The sequence below is a fragment of the Palaemon carinicauda genome, chromosome 40, assembly GCF_036898095.1.
Source record: "Palaemon carinicauda isolate YSFRI2023 chromosome 40, ASM3689809v2, whole genome shotgun sequence".
Lineage (NCBI taxonomy): Eukaryota > Metazoa > Arthropoda > Malacostraca > Decapoda > Palaemonidae > Palaemon > Palaemon carinicauda.
This window is the reverse complement of record NC_090764.1, coordinates 63,054,642-63,079,155: the sequence shown is the minus strand read 5'-3', so window position 1 is coordinate 63,079,155 and position 24,514 is coordinate 63,054,642. Positions and strand designations below refer to the sequence as shown.

The following is a 24,514-nucleotide window of genomic DNA, read 5'->3' as shown; positions in this document are numbered from 1 at the left end:
GGAGGGGGGTCGTTGTCACAAGAATCCATAAGAAAAAAGAAAAGAGAAATGTGATTTTTAAAATTGTTTGATTCACCTGCATGAGAACATTAAGGCATCTCATGATGGGAAGGAAATGTGCCTTCTCCACTATCGGCACTATGAGAGTAACTTCCATGATGGTCCACTCCACACCCTACATGAAGGATAGCACCAACACAGATATCGAGGCACAGGTGTAAGCTGAACCCGCCTGTTAGGACTGAGACAAAGAAACTATGGAATCATCCTCCCCATATCTGTAATGATGAGCTTCCGGCCAAAAGCCGAGAGTCCTACCCTAAGCATTGGATCCCATTGGATTCCGATGACCCAACACTTCAGAATAGTTCTGCCAAAAAGGTCCAAACCATCTTTGGGATTGCTGAGATCATCCAATACTGTCATATATAGCTTTGAGCGCAAATACCTCCCAAACGTGACACCTCCTCCCATTCATCAAAGCAAGCAGCAATAATAGATGTAGAAACATCCATGCCAGTGGCAATAACAGATGTAGAAACATCCACGCCATTAGAAAAAAAAAAAAAAGACATACATATATATGTAAATATATACACATATACATATGGGAAATTTTACTCATAGGGTTGGGACAGCAACATGAAAGAAAGTTTATAAAATTAGGAGAAGGTTGAAGTAATATTAAAAGGAAGAAAAAGATGAGAAAGAGAGAAATTTAGATTCGAACTGGGGGAGCAATTTCCCCAAGTTCGAGATCCCTCTTGCCCGTCACCAAGTTTCAGCAGGGGAATGAAATCCCGTGCTGAAGCTCAATGACTTCATCAAGGCCTTCTCTCATTAAGAGGGTCAACCTTTGAGGAAGCCAGTGTGCGCCTCTTCTCCGCTCCTCCTAGCTGTAACAGTTCAAGCAGGCCTTCTTTCTACAGGGGACCAGCAATACCCAAGGAAAGCCACAACTGCAAAAGATCATCAACAGAAAGAGACTCCCCTACGGAGAAGGGTGGCGTCGCTTCTCTAGGGGAAGCAGTGGTGTCCTTCAACCCAAAGGGTTGCCCCAGGGTTCAAGGGTCATCGCTCCTACTTGACCAATTCCCTAGGGAGACTGATCGAGAAGGAGCTCTGGGCAGAAATCAAGGAGTGGAAGAAGGATGTCAAGGTTTCTTTGAATTTGAGGTTGACCCCAAAGGAGAAGAATTCTTCTTTGACTTCTTCTATCTCCTACTAAACCTCTCCCACTGGGAGGATGACCACTCCCTACACTCATGACAGGTGTCATCCCAAGTACAAGGTCGTCCTCAGCAGGTCGGGCACAAGGAATGGGGATCTGTCTTGACCGTAGACATGAAGGTACCGCACTTGCACTCCTCAGGTCCGGGACAAGTCTGCATGATGACCTGAAAGAAAACTTATACTCTCAAAAGAGAAAGCACAAGAAAAGATTAGTGTATTGGCCAGTTAGCGTGGAGAAAGATGATGTCTACTCTCAACCGCCAAAAGCAAAAGTGATGATACAATACCGGTGTGTGTGTGTGAGAGGGGTAGACGGTACTACCCACTACACCACCCGCTAACTAGCGGTAAGGTAGTTACACCTCGCTTAAAGTCTTATGGCTAGTCTTCCAGCTTCGCTGAAAGTATATTCCCTATTAATGAGTGAAATAGTTTTTATTTAGCGACGGAACAATATACGCTTTCAGCTTATTTAGTTTTTGTCTTTGACACACATCTTTCAGAAAAATCATAAAAAATAGTAAATATATAAACAAGTAGGCAAAGAAATAAGAGGAACACCAGTGCAGCAAACGATTATTCACGAATGAGATGATATAAGAAAAAATAAACCTGGAGTTCTTTAATTGGGGAGATTACTTCAGCACAAGCTGGATTTGGTCATTAAAATGGATAACGAGCAGGTGTCCAACAGGAGATGGTGTGGGGTGAGAAGCCCTGTCCCCTCCCTGTCAGCTCATCACTCCCTTTCAATACCTCGACCAAAGACATGTAGAGGTCTTTTTTCGGGAAGGAAGTTATATTAGATTCATGTTTGTGTAGCTAGGTAAAATAGAAATGACTTAAAATTTGTTATTCGTTCATACGTGACTTGCAAACCATCGTCCTTTAATTAGAAAGACTCACTGCCTGACAGGTTGGAAATTCACATGGAACCATAACAAAAGGTTTTTTAACATCTCTGAAAGTGTTCCAGGCTTGACCTGAGAAGTGAAGCAAGGACACAATCACCCTCTATCTGAATACCATAACAATGATAAACCGACATCAGTCTCAGAACATGACCCACTTAACCTGTAAACATATGTAGAGGATAAACGGAGGTATCTAGATATCTCCAGTGTAGTACCAAAAACTTACAAATATTCAGAGATACAATCACAAATCCAACAGAAATCAAAGCTCTCAAATATTGTATCAAAAGTTCATAATGAAATACTGTAATGAAACAATATTACATAATTTAATGTAGTAAGCAAGATAACATAAACACGACCATTTGTTGACTTTTGCGGCTGAAAACTGTAAGTATGGAAATTAGGGGAAGCCTACCCTAGGCCAACATTTCACAAAATTCAATTTACAGCCAGGTTCTTGGAATCGATTATAAATTTTGTAAGTTGAGGAATTTCAGTACCAGGTACAGTGAACCCTCGTTTATCGCAGTAGATAGGTTCCAGTCGCGGCCGCGATAGGTGAAAATCCGCGAAGTAGTGACACCATATTTACCTATTTATTCAACATGTATATTCAGACTTTTAAAACCTTCCCTTGTACGTAGTACTGTTAACAAACTACCCTTTAATGTACAGAACACTTAATGCATGTACTACAGTACCCTAAACTAAAACAGGCACAAATATTAAAGGTGATTTTATATCATGCATTTCCTAAAAATGCTAAAAAGCACGATAAAAAATGGCAACCAATGTTTTGTTTACATTTATCTCTGATCATAATGTAGAAACAAACTGGAGGTAGAGCTTTGCTTATTACCCAGACATATTTCCCATACTTTTCCCTTAGAACTACATCACATCTTCCTACTTTAGATATATAGATATATATATATATATATATATATATATATATATATATATATATATATATATATATATATATATATATATGTATATATATATATTTATATATATATATATATATATATATATATATATATATATATATATATGTGTGTGTGTGTGTGTGTATATATATATATATATATATATATATATATATATTTATATGTATACACATATACATACCTACATATATACATAAATACATGCATACATATATATATATATATATTACTGTATATATATGGTTTATGGAAAAAATCCGCGAAGTGGTGAATCCGCGATGGTCGAACCGCGAAGTAGCGAGGGTTCACTGTATATGGATAATGGGTTGCCATTAGATTCACTATTCCCCCAGCTCACATGGAGGATGGGGAGATTTACTTCTTTGGCTACAAAGAGTGACGCTTTGAAATGTAACTTACCAGAATCTGGTCTGACCAGCTTGTAACGCCTCGAACGCAGACCACCAAGAGAGGGGCAGAAAAATGAAGGAAAAAGAGCAAAATATATTACCTTTCATTCGCGATTCAAATCAAACCGTTACTATAGCCGAGATGTAATCTGTTTCATGAGGGAGCTAGGCTTACTACACAATGGCTTGACCAACAACCACAGGTCCAAGCAACTAGGTGTCAAGAAACTTGTAGGTACATTCTTGTAGATAAAAGGCCGTGAAGGTTGTCTACCTTTTCAAGACACCGGCCTTTAACACTTGGTCCAACAACAGATTTATTCTAAAACCAAGAGTGAGGACAATACCCTTGAGTTCGTGAGGCCTGATCCTAGAAGGTTCTTCCACTCTCTTGTCAACTGAGGCATGAGCTCTACTGATCGTCTCCAGAAGCCAGAAAGAGACCATGTTCCTTGGCACCTGCCAGTTCTAATGAAAAGTCTCCTCCAATCCTTTTCAGACAGCACCATAAGACTCCTCACGGGACAAGGGCATTTCATCTTCATTGTCATCTGCCTCCCAATGGGAGAGGATGGAAAAGAACTCGGTCCTGGAGTCATGCACTGCAGGATTCAGTCTTGATCACAAAGTCTGGCACAAAACTGAAGGACACCTATCTACAAGTGTGGGTGACTACATAAGAGACAACTCACAGGAAGCGGAGAGGTCTAAACCCTTCAATCAATAGACCATATCTAAGACTGAGCGGTAGCCTTTGATGGCTGACTGAGACGCTTCTCTCGGAGAAATACCCCTTCTACGACATCACTCGCAGAAGATGGCCCACTTAACCTTTCGCTCAAAGATCTGGATAGTCTCTGCCCATGAAGAGCTAACAACTCCACAGATTAGTGGTACCCTTTGCAGGTACGGCTGACAGAGAAGAGTGGGCTAGGAAGGTTAATTCTCTTGTTATCTCCACTAGATTAGCAAGCAGATTGGGATACCACTCGGTGTGCCTCCATTTGGGAGCCCCCAGGGTCATCTTGATACCTGGCAGTGTTGATTACTGGCTGAACTCGGGAAAGGCTTGCAAATCCAGGCGATCCCATGGGTGTTGGAAAGCGTCTTCGAAGCACGCCCGTGGGTCCAGAACTGGGGAGCAGAAGACTGGGAGCTTCACGTTCATTCTCAAGGAAAACAGATCTATCCCTGGAGAGCCCCAAAGGGCAAGAAGCCTTTCTGCCACTCGAGGATGTAAGGACCACTCTGCTCCTACAACCTGTCTTGGTGGCTAAGTGTATCCTCTAATAGATTCCTCTTGCTGACAACTCTACGGCGTAAAACACCATCCAAATATGCATCTGCTTCATCAACTCAAGAGTGTATGCAAGAGCGTGCCACCCCGCTTGTTGACATAAGCCACTACTGCCGTGCTGTCGCTCATCAGCAATACTGAGTGCCTCCTAAAATGTTATTGGAATACTTGCAAGCCTCTGAAGGCTGCTTGCTTCTTGAGGAAGTTGATGTGCAGATGCCTCTCCTTCTCGGACCACACTCATGAGGCAGCTAGGTAGATCAGGTGTGCTCCACACCCTTCCTTTGTTGCATCCGAGAACAGACGCAAACCTTGTGAGAAGTCGAGTGGGACTCCTCTGGTGATGATGTTCGCGTTAAGTCACCAGGTCAGATTGTCTCGGGATTCCTGCGACACCAGCACAGGATAGAACTGGGGGAACCTGTCGGTTGAATAGTGGTCCTTCAGACACCACTGTAGTGATTTCTGTGGAACACCCGTGAAGAACGACCTTCTTCGAGGAAAAGCGACCAAAAAAACGTTGCCACCTTGAGCGGGAACAGCTGTCTTGGAGAGGGGTCGCACAACCTCCCTGAGCTTGCCGATGCAATCGCCCATGGCGAAGACTCGCACCGCTGCCAAGTCTATCAGCATGGCCAGGAACTTCAACCTCTGCTTAGGTATGAGATGAGATTTCTCCCAGATTACGATAACCCCCAGAATGTGGCAAAATGAGAAAATGCAGTCTCAATCCTGAGGCAACTGGCTCTCCGAGGATCAACCTATCGTCTAGATACATCAGCCCAAACCACTACCACAGTGAACTCATGAGTGAACACCTGGGGAGCCATACACAATCTGAAGCACAGTCTTGAACTGGTGCACTGTGCCGTTGAGGGAGAACCCGAGGTTCTTTTGAGAGGTCTGATGAACATGCAATCAAGTAGGTATCCCTCAGACCTACTGAAATCATTAAGTCTCCCTCTCTGATGGAAGACAGCACAGTCTTTCACTAAAGTTGGGTGCTCCATTGGGAGTTTGATCGGAACAGGAGATAGGGGAGGCCAGTGGTCTATAAAGGGTAGCATATAGCCGTCCCGAAGGACACTTGCTACCCAAGACTTGGCTCGGTGTCTCCAATACGTTGCATAATGGAGTGACAAACAACCAGATACGTTTGGCAACAGGAGAGGGCGAACGTGGGGCGAACGTGAATCTCTCCTCTTCCCACCTCCACCTTTCCTGAAAGGAGCAGGCTGAGGTGGTCGAAAAGGTTGAGCATGAGCAGGATTTTTTCAAAGAGGTCATGGGCACTGCAGAACAGGGTCTCCAAGCAGGCACAGGGCTTTTATCCCAAACATGCAGGTCTGACCAAACTTCCCTTCCTTCCAAAAGCCAGAACCTTGGAAAGCAACAGCTTGTTGGAGCAGGGAATCCTCCATGACTCTACCGCCACCTGCACAAGACTCTCCAGCTGGAGAGATGTGATAGCCCGCACCAACGAGTTCCTCAATGCCCGCTCAGGGCTAACCTGCTTTGAGAAGTGGGAGACTACAGCTTCCCCCCTCTTCAAAACCCAGTTAGCCCACAGGTTTGCTTCCTCTTGGGCCAGGAACTCCCCGACATAAAAAAAGAGCCTTGTTCTTCTCCAAAGTCTCCAAGGTTGATAACCTTGTCAAATTTGCGAAGTACATCACTTCACATGACCAATGGTCGAAGCAGGACACAGCATGGAGAAAGGACAGGGACAAAGCCCCCGCCTCAAGATGCTGAGAAGTATGTACACTCTGCCTTGAGTCTCTCCAGCATGAAACTTTCTATCAGAGCAGAAAGCAAGGGTCTACCAGTAGAGGTGCAGATGCAGCGTTCTATGGACACCGAAGTCGATCAATTACAGAAGATCTCTCACGAAGATGGAGGCATGACTGCCCTCCCCAGGCCATTACACTCATGAATAAGAGCAATGACCTATACAAAGGGATTCTCCAACCCAGGGTAGTCAAACAAAGGAATTCTCCAACTCAGGGTAGTTAGCCTCCGTGGGCTTCGAACCACAGTTCGGAGTTCCCCCAAAATATCCTGCCCCTGAACACCCTCATCCTCCAAAACAGGTGAAGGTAAGACAGCATGCCACAGAATCTACTCCCTTCCATGAGTACGACCGTTCCATCCCCAGAAAAGAGCCAGGTATGTATTTGGGGGCTGAGAAAGACCTGGGTACCCCTACGGGAACAAGAGCAGATCTCCTGGTACACAACCTGCTGGCACAGTGTGACTCTGGCACTACAATTAGGGGCAGAGGGTCAACCCCATCTACTACAATCTACCAAAACTACAACTTAGGAAGTTACAAAACAAAGTAAACAAAGGAGCAAGACTGATAAAAGGTGTCCCACCTAGAGAAAGGATCACTACTACAGTATACTAATGGATCTACATTGGCTGCCAATTGAAGCGGGAATTAAGTTTAAAATATTTATGTACAATAACCCACCAAGCTATCAGAACCGGTCGTCCAAACTATCTAAGAGAATTGCTACATACTGTGCAACCAACAAATCGTCCTGACACGAGAATAGTTACAGATAGTTTCAAATCATTAGAACCTAGATATAATAAATGTTGCTAGAATTTTACTTCTTTACCAAAATTTGATCAAGAACATTTTGCAACACTGCTTTTATGTAAAACAAACAAGGTGTGTGTTAAACACTGTGGTAGCAACTACGGCGGGCCTAGTGGTTCATTTATACAGTATATGTAATAAAATTGAGGTGACCGGTGTACAGCTACTTAATATTAACCCAACACATTTCATAATACTGTACACCAAAAATTTGAAAATTTACTGTGACAGATGAAAAATCACATTGTAGAGTTGTTGACTAGGAATTGTAAATCATAATTTTTTTTTTTTTCCAAACACTGCCTACCTAATAGATACCATAACTTTAGAATACATAAATATGGTTTTTAGCAGTAATTTTCCTCAATACAGGATCATAAAGATAAAATCATATTTCAAGGTTATTTACTAAACAGTGGTGAGCCTTTCTCTTAAACCCAGAAAAATATACGCTATACTGTAAAATCAAATGCCGACATACAAGACATGACTAGTACTGGGCTGATTTTACACTTTAGTCATATTTAGTTATTGTCTCTGATACTATGTGCATCATTCAGTATAACCATAATATAAAAATTGTAAATATATGAATGAGAAAACAAAGAAATACGATGAATATAACCTAGAAAAGCCTGCAGCAAAATTCACTTAAAATGCCATGGAGAAACAGAAAACCTAGAACCTCCTATGATGGGTTAAAGAGAATTGGTAATGAGAAGCCGACTTAAATATCTTTCTCTCAAACTCTTGAAGAAAAATTGAATACCATAAATAAGTACTCTGGTCAGAAAAGGACTGCATAAGGGGCTGGATGCGCTTACGTAAATATAAGAAATGGATGTTTTAGCAATAAAATAGTTTCCATTAAAAACAATATTTAAAACATGAAATGTAGACATTCTCCCAGACAAAACTGCAAGTCTGAGCTTCAAAAATTTCAAAGCAGAAGGCATGAGTCGCTGCAGTAAAGCCATACGCCAGAGCGGTCAAAGCAAAAGTGAGTGATGAGCCAACTGGGGAGGGGGGCAAGGCTTCTCGTCCATACTCTCTCCAATCGGATAACTGCTCATTATCCATTTCCACAACTGATTCCAGCAAAACTCTCAGTAACCTCCCTATTAAAGGACAAGGGTTTGTATGTCACACAGGAACAAAAGGATAAATCTATTTCTCAGAGAATCCTAGAAATGGGTGAAATTGCTGTACGTATATGAGATACTAAAATAAACGCCGTTCCCTGGAATTCTTCAAGTAAATAAACAAGTACCCAGGTCAGAAAAGGGTTGTGCACAGACCAGAAGTGCTTGCATAAGTACTGTATATATGAAAACTTTTTAGCAATAAAACAAATTTAATTAAAAGAGTTATTTGAAACATGAAATATAGTTGTCCTTGGGAGCTAAAAATGCAATACTCTGAATTTCCAAAATTCCAAGCCAGAGGTCATGAGTCGCGCTCCTTGAACAAGAGTAAATAAGTACTAGTAAAATATCCATAAAATTTTATACAAAATAAAACTAAACAAACCTCCTCTTCTTCCTCCTCCTCTTCCTCTTCCTCCTCTTCTATCACTCCCACCTCATGATCTTCTTTCATATCCTCTTTGATTATGAAAGCGTTTGAGTCTTCAGTATCACCATTAAGATGTGGCGTTTTCTGACTGTTTGGAGAAAGGGGATTCTCAATATTGACCTTCCCTGCTCCTGTCTCTGGGTTGTTGTTGGAATTAGGTATACTCGGAGGTGGACTCTTTGGGTATTTTGGCATTTGTGACGGTGGCGATGTAGGAGACGTAGGAGTACCCCCGGACTGAGGAGTCTTAGGTGATTTGTGTTGGTCTTCTCTAGAAAGGGGTGGGGACTTAGGAGAACTGAGTCTGGAGAGCTTTGGTGGAGGGCTTTCAGGACTGTCTTTAACATTTGAGCCTCCAGTTTTAACATCACGTACCGGTTGCTCTGCCTTTCGTTTACTTGAATTTTGTATCGGCGAAGATGCTGGACTTGCTGTGGTTGTGGTTGAGGTTGTAATTGACGAGGACACTGTAGTGGTAGCAGTCTCGACATCTGTTTCGTCATAATCTTCTTCTTCTGTACCAGTATCTAATTCTAATCGACTGCTACTGCTACTGGCACTACGCTCCGCCTCTCTCTCTGATGCTGAACCATGAAGACCAAGTCTTGTGCTTTCCTAATGAAAACAGAAAAAACTTGATAAATAAAATAGCCTTATTTACAATGATACAAAAGACTATAGTAGAGACTGAAAGAGCAATACTAAAAGCTAAAGACAAAATTTTTTGGTAAGTTAAAAAAAAAAAACATCTAAACGTATTAAAATTTTTCATAATTTCATGAAGAAAACTAGACATGGGAATCCCACAAAGTTCTATAAGTATTATTCGTAAATTATCATGTTTACAGATTCTTGTGTGACCATAACTAATGAAATACTATATGATTATTAAGAGTAACATGCTTTCAGATAACAGATTTTGATGTGTTGAAGATTGGGGAAAACATACTCACAAAAAAGACATGCAGTCGTTACTTAATATTTGTTGGGATTACAGAACAGAGAAGGTAGGTACATGCTAAAGTAAAAAATCCAGAAATATATGATACTGCCCATTACAGCACTCAACATATTATTTTCTTATATAATTAATATGACAAATTCATAGATAATTTGTATTTTCCTGACTATACAAACCTTAGCTATTTAATAGAGGTTATTACTTCCGGCATAGCTGAAATGACAAGCCATTAGAATTTTAACAAGGGTTTACTACCCCACCGCTAGTTAGCTCACTTTGCTTGGAGGTAGGAATTCAAGGGTGATAGGGCTGATGGGCAAGTTTGATTAAATAGCTAAGGTTTGTATAGTTAGGAAAAATACAAATTATCTACAAATGTTATTTGTTCCGTAACTGACATACAAACCACGCTATTTAATAGGGGTGACTCACCCATTAGGAAGGGAGGAAAGTCCCAGCCAGTACTGGATTTGGCTTGGCCCGGGGACTCATTATTTGAGTGTGTCAGCATTCAACAATAAGGAGTCCCTGCACCTCACTAGAACCTTGCTGCGCAAGGACTGCGGTCTACGCAAGCTGTATGTGAAGGTATAATAAAGTGTGACTCATCCTTGGAAGTTGACCTGTAGTCCTCTAGATGGAAACTTTAGGCTAGGACTCTCCCAATACCACCTCGTCAGGGCATGGGGACGTGACAGTATTAGCTTAATACTAGGATCACAAGGAAACATGGTTTACCTGCAGTGGTTTGAGGTCAGCTGTGCAGAGAACCCAGGATGCTGCTTTCCCCAAGAGAGGGGAAGATGAAGAAAAGAATAAGGGCCAGACAAACCTTTTCATTCATGCAGACTAAGACCAGGTAACAATGCCCTCAACCTTCAGCTACTTGTCCACTAAGGAGCCTGAGGTTCTAAACCAGCTGTTGTGCAGCCACCACAGGGCCGATAGAGAACGTATCAAGCTTCCTGTGGGTCACGTCTTGCAGGTAGTGGGCTGTGAAGGTCGTCTGACGCTTCCACACCCCAGCCTGAAGAACCTGTGTCACTGAGAAATTCTTCTTGAAGGCCATGGATGTAGCTACGCCCCTGACATCATGTGCTCTAGGGTGTCGTGACGGAGGAGTGTCTGGATTCAGGGACAGATGGATCACCCTTCGAATCCGAGATGGTGTTCTTGGTGACCCTCCTCTTAGTCCAGCCAGTGCTAACAAAAAATACCTGCACCTGAGGACGGACTGCAGCTGTTCTTTTGCACCTGAGGACGGACTGCAGCTGTTCTTTTGAGATATAACCTCAGACTCCTTACTGGACACAGTAGGAGATGGTCTGGGTCATCTGTTACAGAACGAAGACTCGAAATCTGGAAGGAGTCGAACCGAGGGTCTGGCACCCCCGGATTCTGAGTCTTAGCAATAAACTCAGGGACGAATTTGAACGTTACCTCCCCCAATCCCCTTGAATGGGCGATGTCATATGAGAGACCATGAAGTTCACCGACTCGCTTGGCTGATGCCAAAGCTAGTAGGAACACCATCTTCCAAGTTAGGTGGCGATCTGAAGCCTGGCGTAATAGTTCATAGGGAGGTCTCTTAAGAAACCTGAGAACTCGAACCACGTTCCATGGAGGAGGTCTCACTTCCGACCGAGGGCAGGTAAGTTCATAACTTCGTATGAGTAGGGAAAGTTCATAACTTCGTATGAGTAGGGAAAGTTCCAGCGAGGAAGAAATGTCCACTCCTTTGAGCCTGAAGGCTAGACTTAAGGCTGAGCGATAGCATTTCACCGCCGAGACTGAAAGGCGCATTTCTTCCCGCAAATACAAGAGGAACTCCGCTATTGCTGGAATAGTGGCATCGAGTGGAGAGATACCCCTTCCACAACACCAACCACAAAAGACTTTCCACTTTGCCTGGTAGACAGATGCGGATGAATTTCGCAGATGTCCAGACCTCCTTATCGCAATTTGCTGCGAAAATCCTCTCTCAGCGAGGAGATGCTGGATGGTCTCCAGGCGTGAAGTCGTAGCGAAGCTACGCCTTTGTGGAAGATGTTGGCATGTGGTTGTCTGAGTAGATCGTGTCGTGGCGGGAGTTCTCTCGGAACTTCCGTTAGGAGTTGCAGAAGGTCCGGAAACCATTCCGCTTGATGCCATAGCGGAGCTATCAGGGTCACTGAAAGATTGACCGATATTCTGGTCTTGTTGAGCACTCGCCTCATCAGACAGAACGGGGGAAAGGTGTACACGTCGATGTTGTCCCACCGTTGTTGGTAGGCATCTTGCCAGAGCGCCTTGGGATCCGAGACTGGGGAGCAGTATAGTGTAAGCTTGAAGTTCAACGCTGTCACGAACAGATCCACAGTCGGGGAACCCCACAAAGTCAGAACTTTGTTGGCTACTAGATGATACAAAGACCACTCGGTACTCACTATCTGAGACGCTTGGCTCAGATTGTCGGCGAGCACATTCCTCTTGCCTGGAATGAAACGTGCCGATAGTGGGATCGAGTGGACTTCGGTCCATCTCAATATCTCTACTGTAATATGGGATAGCTGCTTCATAAAGGTACCTCCTTGCTTGTTGATGTAAGCCACTACTGTGGTGTTGTTGCTCATCACCAGCACAGAGTGACCGGCCAGGTATTGTTGGAACTGCTGAAGGGCCAAGAAAACGGCCTTCATCTCTAAAAGATTTATATGGAGGCACTTTTCTGATTCTGACCACAGGCCTGAGGTCCTGTGGTGTAGAACGTGGGCTCCCCACCCTTTCTTTGAGGCGTCCGAAAACAGCATCAAATCCGGGGGGAGGATAAGAAGATCCACTCTTCTTCGTAGGTTCTTGTCTGTCACCCACCACTGGAGGTCCGTCCGTTCCGCAGGTCCCAAAGGGATCATGACGTCCGGGGAATCGCAACCTTGATTCCACCGGGACTTGAGTCGCCACTGGAGAGATCTCATTCTGAGACGACCGTTGGGAACTAGACGAGCCAAAGATGAGAGGTGACCAAGGAGACGTAACCACGATTGGGCTGGAAGCTCTTCTCGTCTGAGAAAAGGGCTTGCGACCTTCCTCAGCCTTGCTATTCTGTCGTCTGATGGGGAGGCTTTGTGGAGATTGGTGTCTATAATCATGCCTAGGTATACCAGTCTTTGAGTGGGAAGCAGAGAGGACTTCTCAAGATTTACCATGATCCCCAGATCCTGGCAAAGTCTCAGAAGTTTGTCTCGATGTTGAAGAAGGGATGACTCAGAGTCTGCTAGGATCAGCCAGTCGTCCAGATAACGGAAGAGACGGATGCCGATCCTGTGTGCCCACGACGATATTAGGGTGAACACTCTGGTGAAAACCTGTGGTGCTGTGGAGAGACCAAAACACAGCACCTTGAACTGGTATTCCTTGTTGTCTATGCTGAATCCTAAGTATTTCCTCGAAGACGGATGGATTGGGATCTGGAAGTACGCGTCCTTCAGATCCAGTGTACAAATGAAGTCTTGAGGTCTCACTGCAAGTCTGACCGTGTCCGCGGTCTCCCATGCTGAACGGAGTTTGTTTGACAAACTTGTTGAGCCGAGAGGTCGATGACGTCTCCAGCCTCCAGACGCCTTCTTTACAAGATTGATTGATTGATTTAAAGTTTTCAGGCATCCTGACGTCTAAGGTCATTAACGCCGGTTCTTTACAAGAAAGAGTCGACTGAAGTAGGTTGGGGACCCGTCGAGGACCTCCTGGAGAGTGCCCTTCTTCAACATGGTTTGGACTTCTGCCCGAAGGGCCTGCCCCCTTGTTGATCCCATGGCAAGGGAGCTCAACAACACTGGATTCGTCGTCAGGGGAAGTAGAGATGTTGTGAACGGGACGCGATATCCCTGACTGATTACGGAAATCGTCCAGGAGTCGGCCCCGAGTTGCTGCCACCTGTCTGCGCAACTTTGAAGGCATCCCCCTCACTGGTAGACATGCAGGGGGACTGCCAATCCTAATGTTTGCGGCCTCGGCTGCTCCCTCTAGGATTCTTCCCTCCTCTGGACGGCTTCTTGCCTTTCCTGTCCTTAACAGGAAAGGTCTTAGACACCACTGTCTTCGCTGCCGTTGTCGGTTTCGTGGACTTCGTAGGACGGGGCTGCTGGGGTGCTGGAGGCTTATAGGGCTTGGATGTCAAAGCCCTATGTAGGAGGGAGTCTTGGTGGGACTTCCTCCACCTCTCAGCAGCATGCTCCACGTCCTTAGGCTTAAACAGGTTCGTTCCCATCACGGAAGAGTGTCTGAGCCTACTTATCTCGGTGCTAGGGACCTTCTGGTGGAACCTCTCAGACACCCCATCCCGATGTTTCAGGATGGTGTTTGCCCACAAGTTCGAGAATTGGTGGGCCAGAAACTCGATCGTGTGAGTGCCTGAGAGTAGAAAGGTCTCCATAGCTTTCCTGGTACGTTCTTTGGATAAATCCTCCGAACGTATCATGATACCTAAGGTCCCTAACCAGATATCCAGCCATGAAGTGGCCTGCATGGCACACTTCGCAACCTTCTCCTGATTAAGGATCCCAGTCGCCGAGCATGAGACCTGCCGGTTGGAGAGCCTCTCAAGAGGGACTCCCCTGGTAAGCTCTTCCAAAGAATGGTGAAGGGGAAGAGCTAAACAAGGCTCCTCTACAATCTCGAAGTATCTCCTCTGCTGCACACGAGGAGGTGGGAGAAGCTTGTTGCCGGCACTGGATCGGCTGGAGGAGGCTAGCTCAGAGAGCTGGACTGCGATCTTGTCCCTGGAACTCTTAACCCCCTGAGACCAGGGCCAAGCTGCACTGGCCTTAGAGGGTTTTTGAGTCCCAAAAACTCAGTCCAAGACCGTGTCTTTGCCCTCTCGAGGAGGAATCTCTGGGTCAGCAAACCCATTGAGAGTCCTCATAAGGGTCAGAATCTGCCAAAATGCATGTTCTGAATTCTACAGATCTCCTCCGGAAGGACTAGCAGCGAAGTCTCCTGTCCCAAAAGGCTCTTCTTGGGGAGATTCGCGGACGTTCTCCGAGTGACTGGCTGGCTCTGTTCTAAGTCTTGACGTGGACTTCGGTACTGTCTTGGAGTCCTTTGACTCCCTCCTGGGAGGGATGCAGGTCTCCAACAACGACGGAGGTAGGCTATTCTCCGCCCCTACCCAAGAGGACTTTCCAGCGCGAGGTGGGGTTTCCCTCATAGGTGCGATGGGGGAACGTCTCACCTCACGTGACTCCCCTGAGGACGGGTAATCCTCGTCCGAGGGGGAGGGAGAAAAAGTCTGGGGGGAGGGAGCCTGCCTAGAAGGCTTACGAGGAGACAGCTTAGTCCTCGGAGAAGTCACTGCGTCCAAAATTCCTCTTTTTCACTTCAGGGGAGTAGATGCAGCCAAGGATTTGTGACCCAAATCAGAGAGAACAGGCTTGACAGACTGCGTGACCGCTCTGATAAGTGCCCCAAACCAAGGCTGCTGGCTGATGGCTGCGCTATCAGACACTCCCTCTGGAGGAACATGGATCGACCGATCCCTGGGAGGAGCTTCCATAGGGGGGTTCGCCTGTAAAGAAAAAGAAGACAAAGAAGAAATGTCCCTGGACCTTCCTGGAACCTTTCCCCCCTACCGGCAAGCACGCTGTTTTGTGATGCGGGGGGGGGGGGGGGGGGGGGGGGGGGGGGGGTTTGATGCGGCGATGGCGACCTTGCCGCGCATTGTCCTGCAGTCTTGCGCGTGGGAGGATATTGGCGCTCGTGCTGGGGAGTGTGTTGGCGCTCGCGCTGGGGAGCACGTTGGCGCTAGCGCTGGGGAGCGCGTTGGCGCTCGCGCTGGGGAGTGCGTTGGCGCTCGCGCTGGGGAGCGCGTTGGCACTCGCGCGATGGGGAATACCCCGGGTCGCGAGGGAGACTGCAGATGCGCGCGCGCGAGGGCGATTACGCGGGCGAGCGATGGCGCGTAGGAGAGTGCGCAGGAAGCTGTTTGCGCGCGACGGTGAATGTTCGCGGGCGCGCAGGATCAGGATGAAGAGCCCGCGCGGGCGTCGAGGATCAGGATGAAGAGCCCGCGCTGGCGAGAGATCGTGCATCCCAGAAGATATCGTCGGGCGCGCGCGCGCAAGGGAGATATCACTTGCGATCGGGCACGCAGCTGGAACCTGCGCTTGTTGGCGCACATCAGGCTGGCGATGCGTTGCTGCTGTGGGACATGGGAGATGGGCGTGGGTGTTCACTGCGTGCGCGCGTGTAGGTGAATGGGCGCGAATGCGCGCTGGCGAAGGATGGCGCACAGGCGAAAGCAGACAACGCGTTGGCGAGCAATGGCGAGTAGGGGAAGTCCTAAACTTTCCTACCGCACCCAGATCCGAAGATCGTGGCGCGCAGGAGATCGTTGGTGCGCAGCATGTTGAAGGCGCGCAGGCGTGCTTTATCAGGATCCTCGGCAGCAGGTGAGCGCTGGCGCGCTAACTCAGGAACCTCAGCAGCAGGTGAGCGCTGGCGTGCTAACTCAGGAACGGCAGCAGCAGGTGAGCGCTGACGCGCTATCTCCGAAACCTCAGTGAGGTCAGGAGAACGTTGGCACGCATGCTTGGCATGGCGCGTAAGGGACGTGTGCACTAATTGGCGCGTACCAAAAGGGCGGTTGGGTAATCCAGGACATTTGCGCATTTTTGCAGAGGCCAACATCACACACAAACCTGTAGGAGAGAAAGCAAAAAGACATTAATGGCTGTCAGAGAGGCGAGGGTGAGAACGGACACGTCCGACTACCACCCGAGCCGAGAGCAAAGTGAGCTCAAGCACAGGTGTGTGTGAAAGGGGGGGGTAGCAAGTTACCCTCCCTACCCCCTGCTAACTAGCGGTGGGGTAGTAAACCCTCGTTAAAATTCTAATGGCTCGTCATTTCAGCTACGCCGAAAGTAATAACCCCTATTAAATGGCGTGGTTTGTATGTCAGTTACGGAACAAAATGCCTTTGCGCAGTTTTATAAACATTATGGTCAGCACACTTAGCACAAAAACAGTATAGAACCAAAGCTAAAATTATCAAATTACAATCACAATGGTTATGGGACAACTATACATATGTATGAACATACAATACTTAGTGTTGGGACATGATATGTGGTTTGGCCTATAAAACAAGCTTGTTACATACGATGATGATGCTACTCTTTTAACATTAATTCCATCCCCTGAATGTAGACCTGGGGATGCTGAATGCCTTAATAGAGATCTAGATAAAATTAGTGCATGGTGAATGATTAGAGGAAAATGTAGATCGGAGCGTCCGCCTGGCTGGCTATGAACCTATCTATGTGGTCCATACCCAGCCTAACGTCCCTCGCCAGGGGAAGAGCCAGAGAAGGCCTCTGTTGCACAGGGTTATCCACTAGTCTGCTAAGCCCGGAGAGCCAGGCTTCGTCCGTTGAGGGCTTCGGCTCATCCAGCCTATGATGTCACCTGATGAGGGCTAGGACCTTCCTATAAGTGGAGACCTTGTCCGTCGAACATTCTCTGCCATCCACGAGACCTGCGGCCGACTGGTCCTCCGCCTGAGTAGGTACGTCTAAGACGGAGGGCTCCGCTTGAGGTGGAGGCATCTTTCTCTTGTGGCGAGCCCTTGGCGGCTCGACTCGCTGAGCAGGCAGCCCCGCTGGGACGAGGGTATCCGTCATGGGCCTACCCCCTCCTGTGGCTATCCATGTGGCTTGGGGCTTCCCCGTGCTAACTGGCTGACTATTACGTTCAGGGCGGGCCATTGAAGGACCGGAGGCCGGGACAAGGCTGCCAGTCCGAAGTGGTGACTCTCTCCGCCGGGCGGATGAAGTCGGAACCTTCGCGGGCTTATGCCTGTCGACCGAGACCTGATGCGAGGACTTCCGTCGACGTTCGGGCCTGCTGGAGGGGACGTACCTCGAGGATGGAGAAAGAGCTCTCGGGAGCCAGCCAGAGGTACTTGGAGCTGATGAAGCTCCTAGGAGGTGGCTGCGTGGGATGGTGACTCGCACATATTCGTCTTTTGACGAGCGGCGGCTCCTGTGTTTCCTCCTGGGGGATCTGGACCGTCTTCTGGCGTGGCAAGATTGGGAACGGGACCTCCTCCTGCGGGATCTCTCTCGTCTCCTCTTCAAGTCCCTCGGACCTTCGTCCTCCGAGGAGAAAGAGTACGACCCAAAAGAGGAGACCGATGACTGGTAAGAACGTGCTGAACGGTCCGAATCGTCCCGAGTTGCTGGTTCCTCTCAATCGTTTTCTATGGGGTCAACACGACCTAACCCACCTTCTAGGTCTCTGGATATTCCTCAGCACGGTCTCAAAAACTTTTTAGGGCCACGGCCACCTCCTAAAGTATAAGTCTCCTAAGAAAGTAGTTCGAGTTAAGTACTTCGTGTTGGAACAATCACAAATTTCAAGTAATTTGTATTTTTCCTCGTTGCTGTACTCGACGAATAGCCTTCCCTCCTCAGGAGACGCTCGATAACCTTCACGCGTGAAGGCGGAGGGACCGAGAATTCTCGTGGAACCTTTGGAAGTGTGGTTGCCGGAGAAGGTCTGGCCTGTCGGGAAGGGGCCAGGCCAGCTGTTGTGTTAATTCCTTTAAGTCCACGAACCACTCTCTCTCCGGCCACCAGGGCGCTACCAAAGTCATCCGTAGGTTGCTCATCCTTCTTACCCTGTTGAGGACCTGCCTGAGCATCCCAAAGGGGGGAAAAGCGTACACGTCGAGATTGTCCCAAGGATGTTGGAAGGCGTCCTCGAACGCCGCTTTTGGGTCTGGAACAGGAGAACAGAACACGGGGAGCTGCGTGTTCAGCCTTGTTGCGAAGAGGTCCATCACCGGAGAACCCCATTTCTGAATGACGGACATGGCTACTGACGGGTGTAGAGCCCATTCCGATCCTACCACTTGCCCCATCCTGCTGAGGCCGTCGGCGAGGACATTCCTTTTCCCTGGGATGAACCTCGCTGATATTCTTATCTGCTCCACTTGGGCCCATTCCAGAAGTTGTAACATGAGGACGCACAGCTCCTTCGACCTTAGGCCTCCCTGCTTCTTTATGTAAGCTACTACCGTGGCGTTGTCGCACATCAACGCCACGGTGTTTCCCCGGAGTAGGTGTACAAACTCCAGGCACGCTCTTTGTACTGCCCTCATCTCTAGGACGCTTATGAGCTGGGTCTTCTCTAGGGCTGTCCAGTTCCCTCTTGCTGATTTCCCTAAGAGATGGGCACCCCACCCCTCCTTCGATGCGTCTGTGAACAGGAGCATCTCCGGAGGGTCAGCTGCAAAGGGCATCCCTTTGAGGGTGTTCGTCCTGCAGCTCCACCATTCCAGGACCCATTGTGTTCGAAAACACCGGGACCACTCTGTGGGGGGAATCCGTTTGGATCCAGCTTTCCTTCAGGTTCCATTGGACCTCCCTGAGCTTTAGCCTGCCCTGGGGGACCAGTTTCTCCAAAGACACAAGGTGTCCTATCAGTCTCTGCCAGTCCTTCGCTCTCCTGGGTTGGTCCGTCAGGGAGGGGCGAAGGACCTGGTCTAAGTTGTCCAGCCTGTCCGCGGAGGGGAAGGCTTTCACTAACCGGGAATCCAGAACCATTCCGAGGTAGGTCGTCCTGGTGGAGGGTATCAATTGGGACTTCTTTAGGTTGATGGTGATCCCCAGAACATTGCAGAACCGCATCAACATCGCGCCTTGCTCTTTCAGTACTTCCTCTGAGGCTGAAAGTAGCAACCAATCGTCCAGGTAACGAATCAGGCGGATGCCCTGTTCATGTGCCCAGACTGAGACCGTTGTGAGGACCCTTGTGAAGACTTGGGGGGCAGTGGACAACCCGAAGCAGAGGGCCTTGAACTGCAACGTCCGGTTCTCCCATTTCACCCGTAGGTATCTGAACCGGGATCTGAAAGTGAGCAGCCTTGAGATCTACTGACATCATGAAGTCCCCTTCTCTCCAGGATGCCAAGACTGATTTTGGAGTGTCCATTTTGAAGTCGGTCTTGCAGACGAACTTGTTGAGGCCTGAGAGGTCTATGACCGGTATCCAACCTCCTGTCGCTTTCTCCACCAGGAACAGCCTGCTGTAGAACCCCGGACCTGGGTCCTGAACAGGTTCCATTGCCCCTTTTGCCAACATCGCTGAGACCTCTCCCTGCAGAGCTGTCCGTTTCAAGGGATCCTTGGGGGCAAGCCACTCCGCCTGCTGGTCTGGTATCAGAGGTGGAAGGTCCACTAGGAAGGGCAACCTGTACCCTTCCTTCAGAACTGTCACACTCCACGGGTCTGCTCCGTGTTCTTACCATGCTTGCCAAAAACGTCTGAGGCATCCCCCCCCACCCCCCCGCCCTGAGGCTTCGGCAGGAGTATGGGGCCTCCCTCCCTATCTTCTCCTCGAGGAGCGGCCTGAACGCCCTCTTCTGGACGCCGCGAAGGACGGCCTATAGGCGGCTTGGGTCGAGGCTGATCCCCTACGGGAGGGCTGAGACGACTGGGACCATGTTGTCACCGAGTTGTCTTTCCTAGGCTGGTTAGGAGCGGGCTGAGTAGGGCGAGGAGCGTCGACGGAGGACCTTCTGAACGTAGGCCTTCTGACCGGGTGGGGCCTGGTCTCGAACGGTTCCTTCAGCCTCCGGACTCTCTCCATGGATTCCTCCGCTGCCTTCGGGGGAAAGATCGAGTCGTCCCACAGAGTCAGGTTCCTCAGAGATCCGGCCTCTCTGTCCGGCAGCCTCCCAGTTAGCTTGCTTAAAACGGTGTCACTCCTTCGTAGGACCCAGTTGGCGGACATGGCTAACGACTGGTATGATAGGAATTTCAGGGCCTTGGCTCCCAAACTGATGAGTTCCTTGAGCAAGGCCTGGGTCTCCGGTACTGTCAGGTCGTAGGACGACTGAACGCCCACCAGGGTGGAGGCCCACCAGTCCAACCAGGAGGAGACGTTGACAAGGTCCTTCGATATCTCTTCCATCATGACCGCCTCCGAAGGAGAGAAGCAGATCGGAGCCATGGACGCCCTTTCTTCTGAGGCTCCTTGCCCCAACACGGGGAGTGCTGGCTCCAGTGCACAGACGCCCGCTCGCTGTCCCTCTGGGAGGTAGAACTTGCTCTGGGACTTCAGGCCCTGGAGCAGCTTGGAGGCGCTCTGGCTCTTGGGCACCTCGGCGTGGTTGGCCACGATCCTGTCCACGTGGACCCTTCCCAACTTAATGTCCCTCGCCAAAGGGAGGGCCAAGGAGGGGCGCTGCTGGACTGGGGCGTCCACTATTCTGTTGAGGCTGGAACGCCATGCATCTTCGGAGGAGGGTTCCAGTACGTCCAGCCTGTGGTGACTTCTGATGAGGCCTATCACCCTCCAATAGGCCGATACCTCCACTGCTGACCCCTCTCCATGGTCGTCGAGCTCCTCCGACGGGGGTGCTGGTACATGTGACGGGGGTACTCCGACGGAGGACCTCGCACGTGGGGGAGTCCTGGACCGACGCTCTCGCAGGGGTTCCCGACGAAGGACGGGCATCGCCGTCGGAACATGGGCCTCCATCCTGGGTCTAACATCTCTCCCGGAGGTCTTCGAATCTGCGGGCCTGCCCGTTGAGGAAAGCCTAGGGCTGCGCTCGTGACGAGCTAGGTGGCCCTTGGAGGTCAGGACTCGGCTGCCAGACCGAAGGGGCGACTCTCTCTGCTGGGCGGATGGAGCCAGAACCTTCGCGGTCTTATGCCTGTCAACTGGAACCTGCCATGAGGAGTCCTCCGCCGGGTGCCGCTGCTGCCGGAGGAGTATCTATCCGGGGAGCTCGTCCTCGGACGCCAACTTGAGGAGCCCGGCGCCGCAGCTAGCTCCAGAAGCCAGTCGTGGTGAAGCATCACCCATTCGTTGCTCTTGGGAGATCTTGGGCGCTGACTCTCGTGGCGCGACCTCGAGGGGGAGCGAGAGCGCGACAACTTCCTGCGGGACTTCCCCCTTTGTCTCCTGAGCTTCCTCAGCGCCTCATCCTCCGAAGAGCAGAAAAGCTCCTCCACTGAGGAGACCGACGACCTATAGGCCCTCTTCGAAGGCCTCACCTCCCGCGGTGGTGTAGGAGGATTCCTGCGACGCTCCGTGGAAGACGACGCCTGCAAAAACACCTCTGGGAAGACGGCCGACGGCGCTGGGGGGGAGCGAGGAGGCTCTCCCGTGGGAGACCAGGTTCCGAAGTCTTCCTCCACCCTCATCGGGGACCTGAAGGGCGTCTTAGGGGGAACCCACGCAGTGGGGTCCGACAGTGGGGAAAGCTCCTTCTCGACGCCGCCCTCGGCTGCTGAACCACCTGAAAAGCACGCCCAAGAGGCTGGAGACGAATTAGCAACATTCTTACCCCACATGGGGTCATCAGAGGAGACGTGACCTGCAGGCACCAGGCCACCGTCTCCCGAAAACACTCCCGCCCCTCCCTCAAGCCCTTCACTCACCTGAAAAGATGCCACAACCCCACTGTCATGAAGGTCAGACTCTTGGGGAAGGGACGCGGGCCTCTTCCCCGCAACGGGACTTACCTCGTCCCCTACTCTGGGTATGGGAGGTTGGGAGAAAGCTCGGACCGACGAGGCACCCGTCGAAGCAAGGGAGGAAGGGACGTTGGTCTTCTTGGGCGACTTCTTCGTCGCCTTCTTTTTTTTTGGTGCTATACCGCACCCACTGCACCTCATTCCACGACTCGCACTCCGGACACGTGGTGAAAGGGGAACACACGCTACCCCTGCACGAGGAACACAAGGAGTGCGGGTCAACTTCAGGTTTTGAGAGGAACGCTCCACACGATTTGCCGGCCATCGGCCCAGGACAACGGCGAGGATGCTCCATGATGAAGGAGAAGCACTACGAGACACAAGCGCGCACAGGGAAAGCACAAAGAGAAAGCACAATTGAACCACGTGGGTACCACGTGGGACACACAAGTCACACTGGGATTAAGGAGAGCAGCGAGATGATATCGCGACGTGACCAGAGAACTTACTGGAGGTCGAGACCTGAGTAAGCATGCTCTCTGACCCAGGGTTAGCCTCAGGGCGTGTATCACTCCGCCTGAGGTTACCCCTCATAGAAAATGGGTTTAGGGTAAACTACACAAAACTCTGGTTGGATGGGAGGAGATCCCAGATACTTCTAAGAAAGTAGTTCGAGGTAAGTACTTCGTGTTGGAACAATCTATATTTAACTGATGTTCATATAATCCTCCCCACTGACTCACGGTATCAAGAAGGGATATAGACACCAAAACTAATAACAGGGCGTATCTTACATGGCAACCCTGGGCTTCTTGCCACTTACCACGGGAAGGTTCCATTTCTTTGTAATGAAAGAAAATGGGAACATTTTAAATTTTTTAAATTTGAAGGGCAAGTGTCGATAAAACCTAGCTTTCGGAGAAAAGCAACGGGAACATCAGGCGAATAAAGAAATAAGGAATTTTAGGCAAACTAATTGATGGGCAGTAGAAACTCACCCGTGTTTCTCTTGTTCGATGCTTAGGCTTCGGCCCACGCCTAGCGCCGCCTCCAGCTTCTCGTTGACTGAAAAATGAAGACAAATTAATTACCCTCAATTTGACAATCGCTAGACTTACAAATTCTCCCCATAAACTGAACTTTATCAAGCACTATTTATTGAGAAAAACAACAACTTTAAAACAAAAAAAAATTCAGTAAAAGCTTCATTGTAAAGTATTGACCGTGTATTCTCTCCAACAAGAATGGCAGAGGAGGGTCAGTTCTCTTTAATTTGGTATTCTTATCTATTGTTCAGCAGAGAAAGACTCCCGCTCCTAGCAAAAGATAATTAAGACCACATATGGTTCTGATGATTGTTCATTATTTATGCAAACATAGATTCCTTAACAGCAATTGGCCAACCGCTGATTTACTTATACGGTACACAACAGACCATTTGGTACCAATTTAGAAAATCATACAAGGCAAAAAAGTACATATCTTAAAAATAACATGTATTTTTCCTAGTTATATAAACCTGAGTCATTTAAATGGGTTACTACTAGTTCTGTTTTCTATAACCAGACAACAATGAAAGAGAAGGGCTTTAATACACCATGATTGGTTATTGAACAACCTCACTGCAGGGGTTGCCAGTAGGCTTCACTTCTATCCTAGTCAAAGACTTGTGGGCTGATTGAGGTAGGACCTTTGCTTAAATGACTCAGGTTTGTATAGCTAAACAAAATACAAATTGTTTATAAATTTGTAGTTTATTCCTACGTAGATACAAACTTCCAAGTCATTTAAATGGGAGTCTTCTTGGGTTGGGGGGGGAGAGTCTCTGTTTAGAGGTTACAAGTACATGTACATGTAGATATGAGCAAAAGCCATAAGTAGATACGTAAAGACAGTCAAACCAACTAGTAAAGAGGCACGGATGTAGTGTCTAATACTTTAGGTCCAGTCTAAGAGAGATAGAGCCATATGAAAATCAAGCATCAAACAAAATTCATTCATTGATATAATCATTCATAAATGAAAATATGTTATTCTCACCTGCCTTAGGGTGTGATCCATAAAGTACTCCAGATCCGTCTTGTGAGTAAATCAGACTTGAT

The 24,514-nt window shown here is 48.4% G+C and overlaps 1 protein-coding gene across 2 annotated transcripts in view; it reads right to left on the bottom strand.

Moving 5' to 3' along the window:
- Positions 1-24,514, bottom strand: part of LOC137631816 (chromobox protein homolog 7-like) — a 156,490-nt gene that overhangs the window by 61,980 nt on the left and 69,996 nt on the right. For both annotated transcript variants that reach the window (XM_068363814.1, XM_068363813.1), the window contains exons 4-5: positions 23,411-23,477; positions 8,943-9,602 (exon numbers count right to left, since the gene is read on the bottom strand). In XM_068363814.1, the coding sequence (XP_068219915.1) occupies positions 8,943-9,602; positions 23,411-23,477 (727 nt within the window). The remainder of the gene's footprint in view (positions 1-8,942; positions 9,603-23,410; positions 23,478-24,514) is intronic.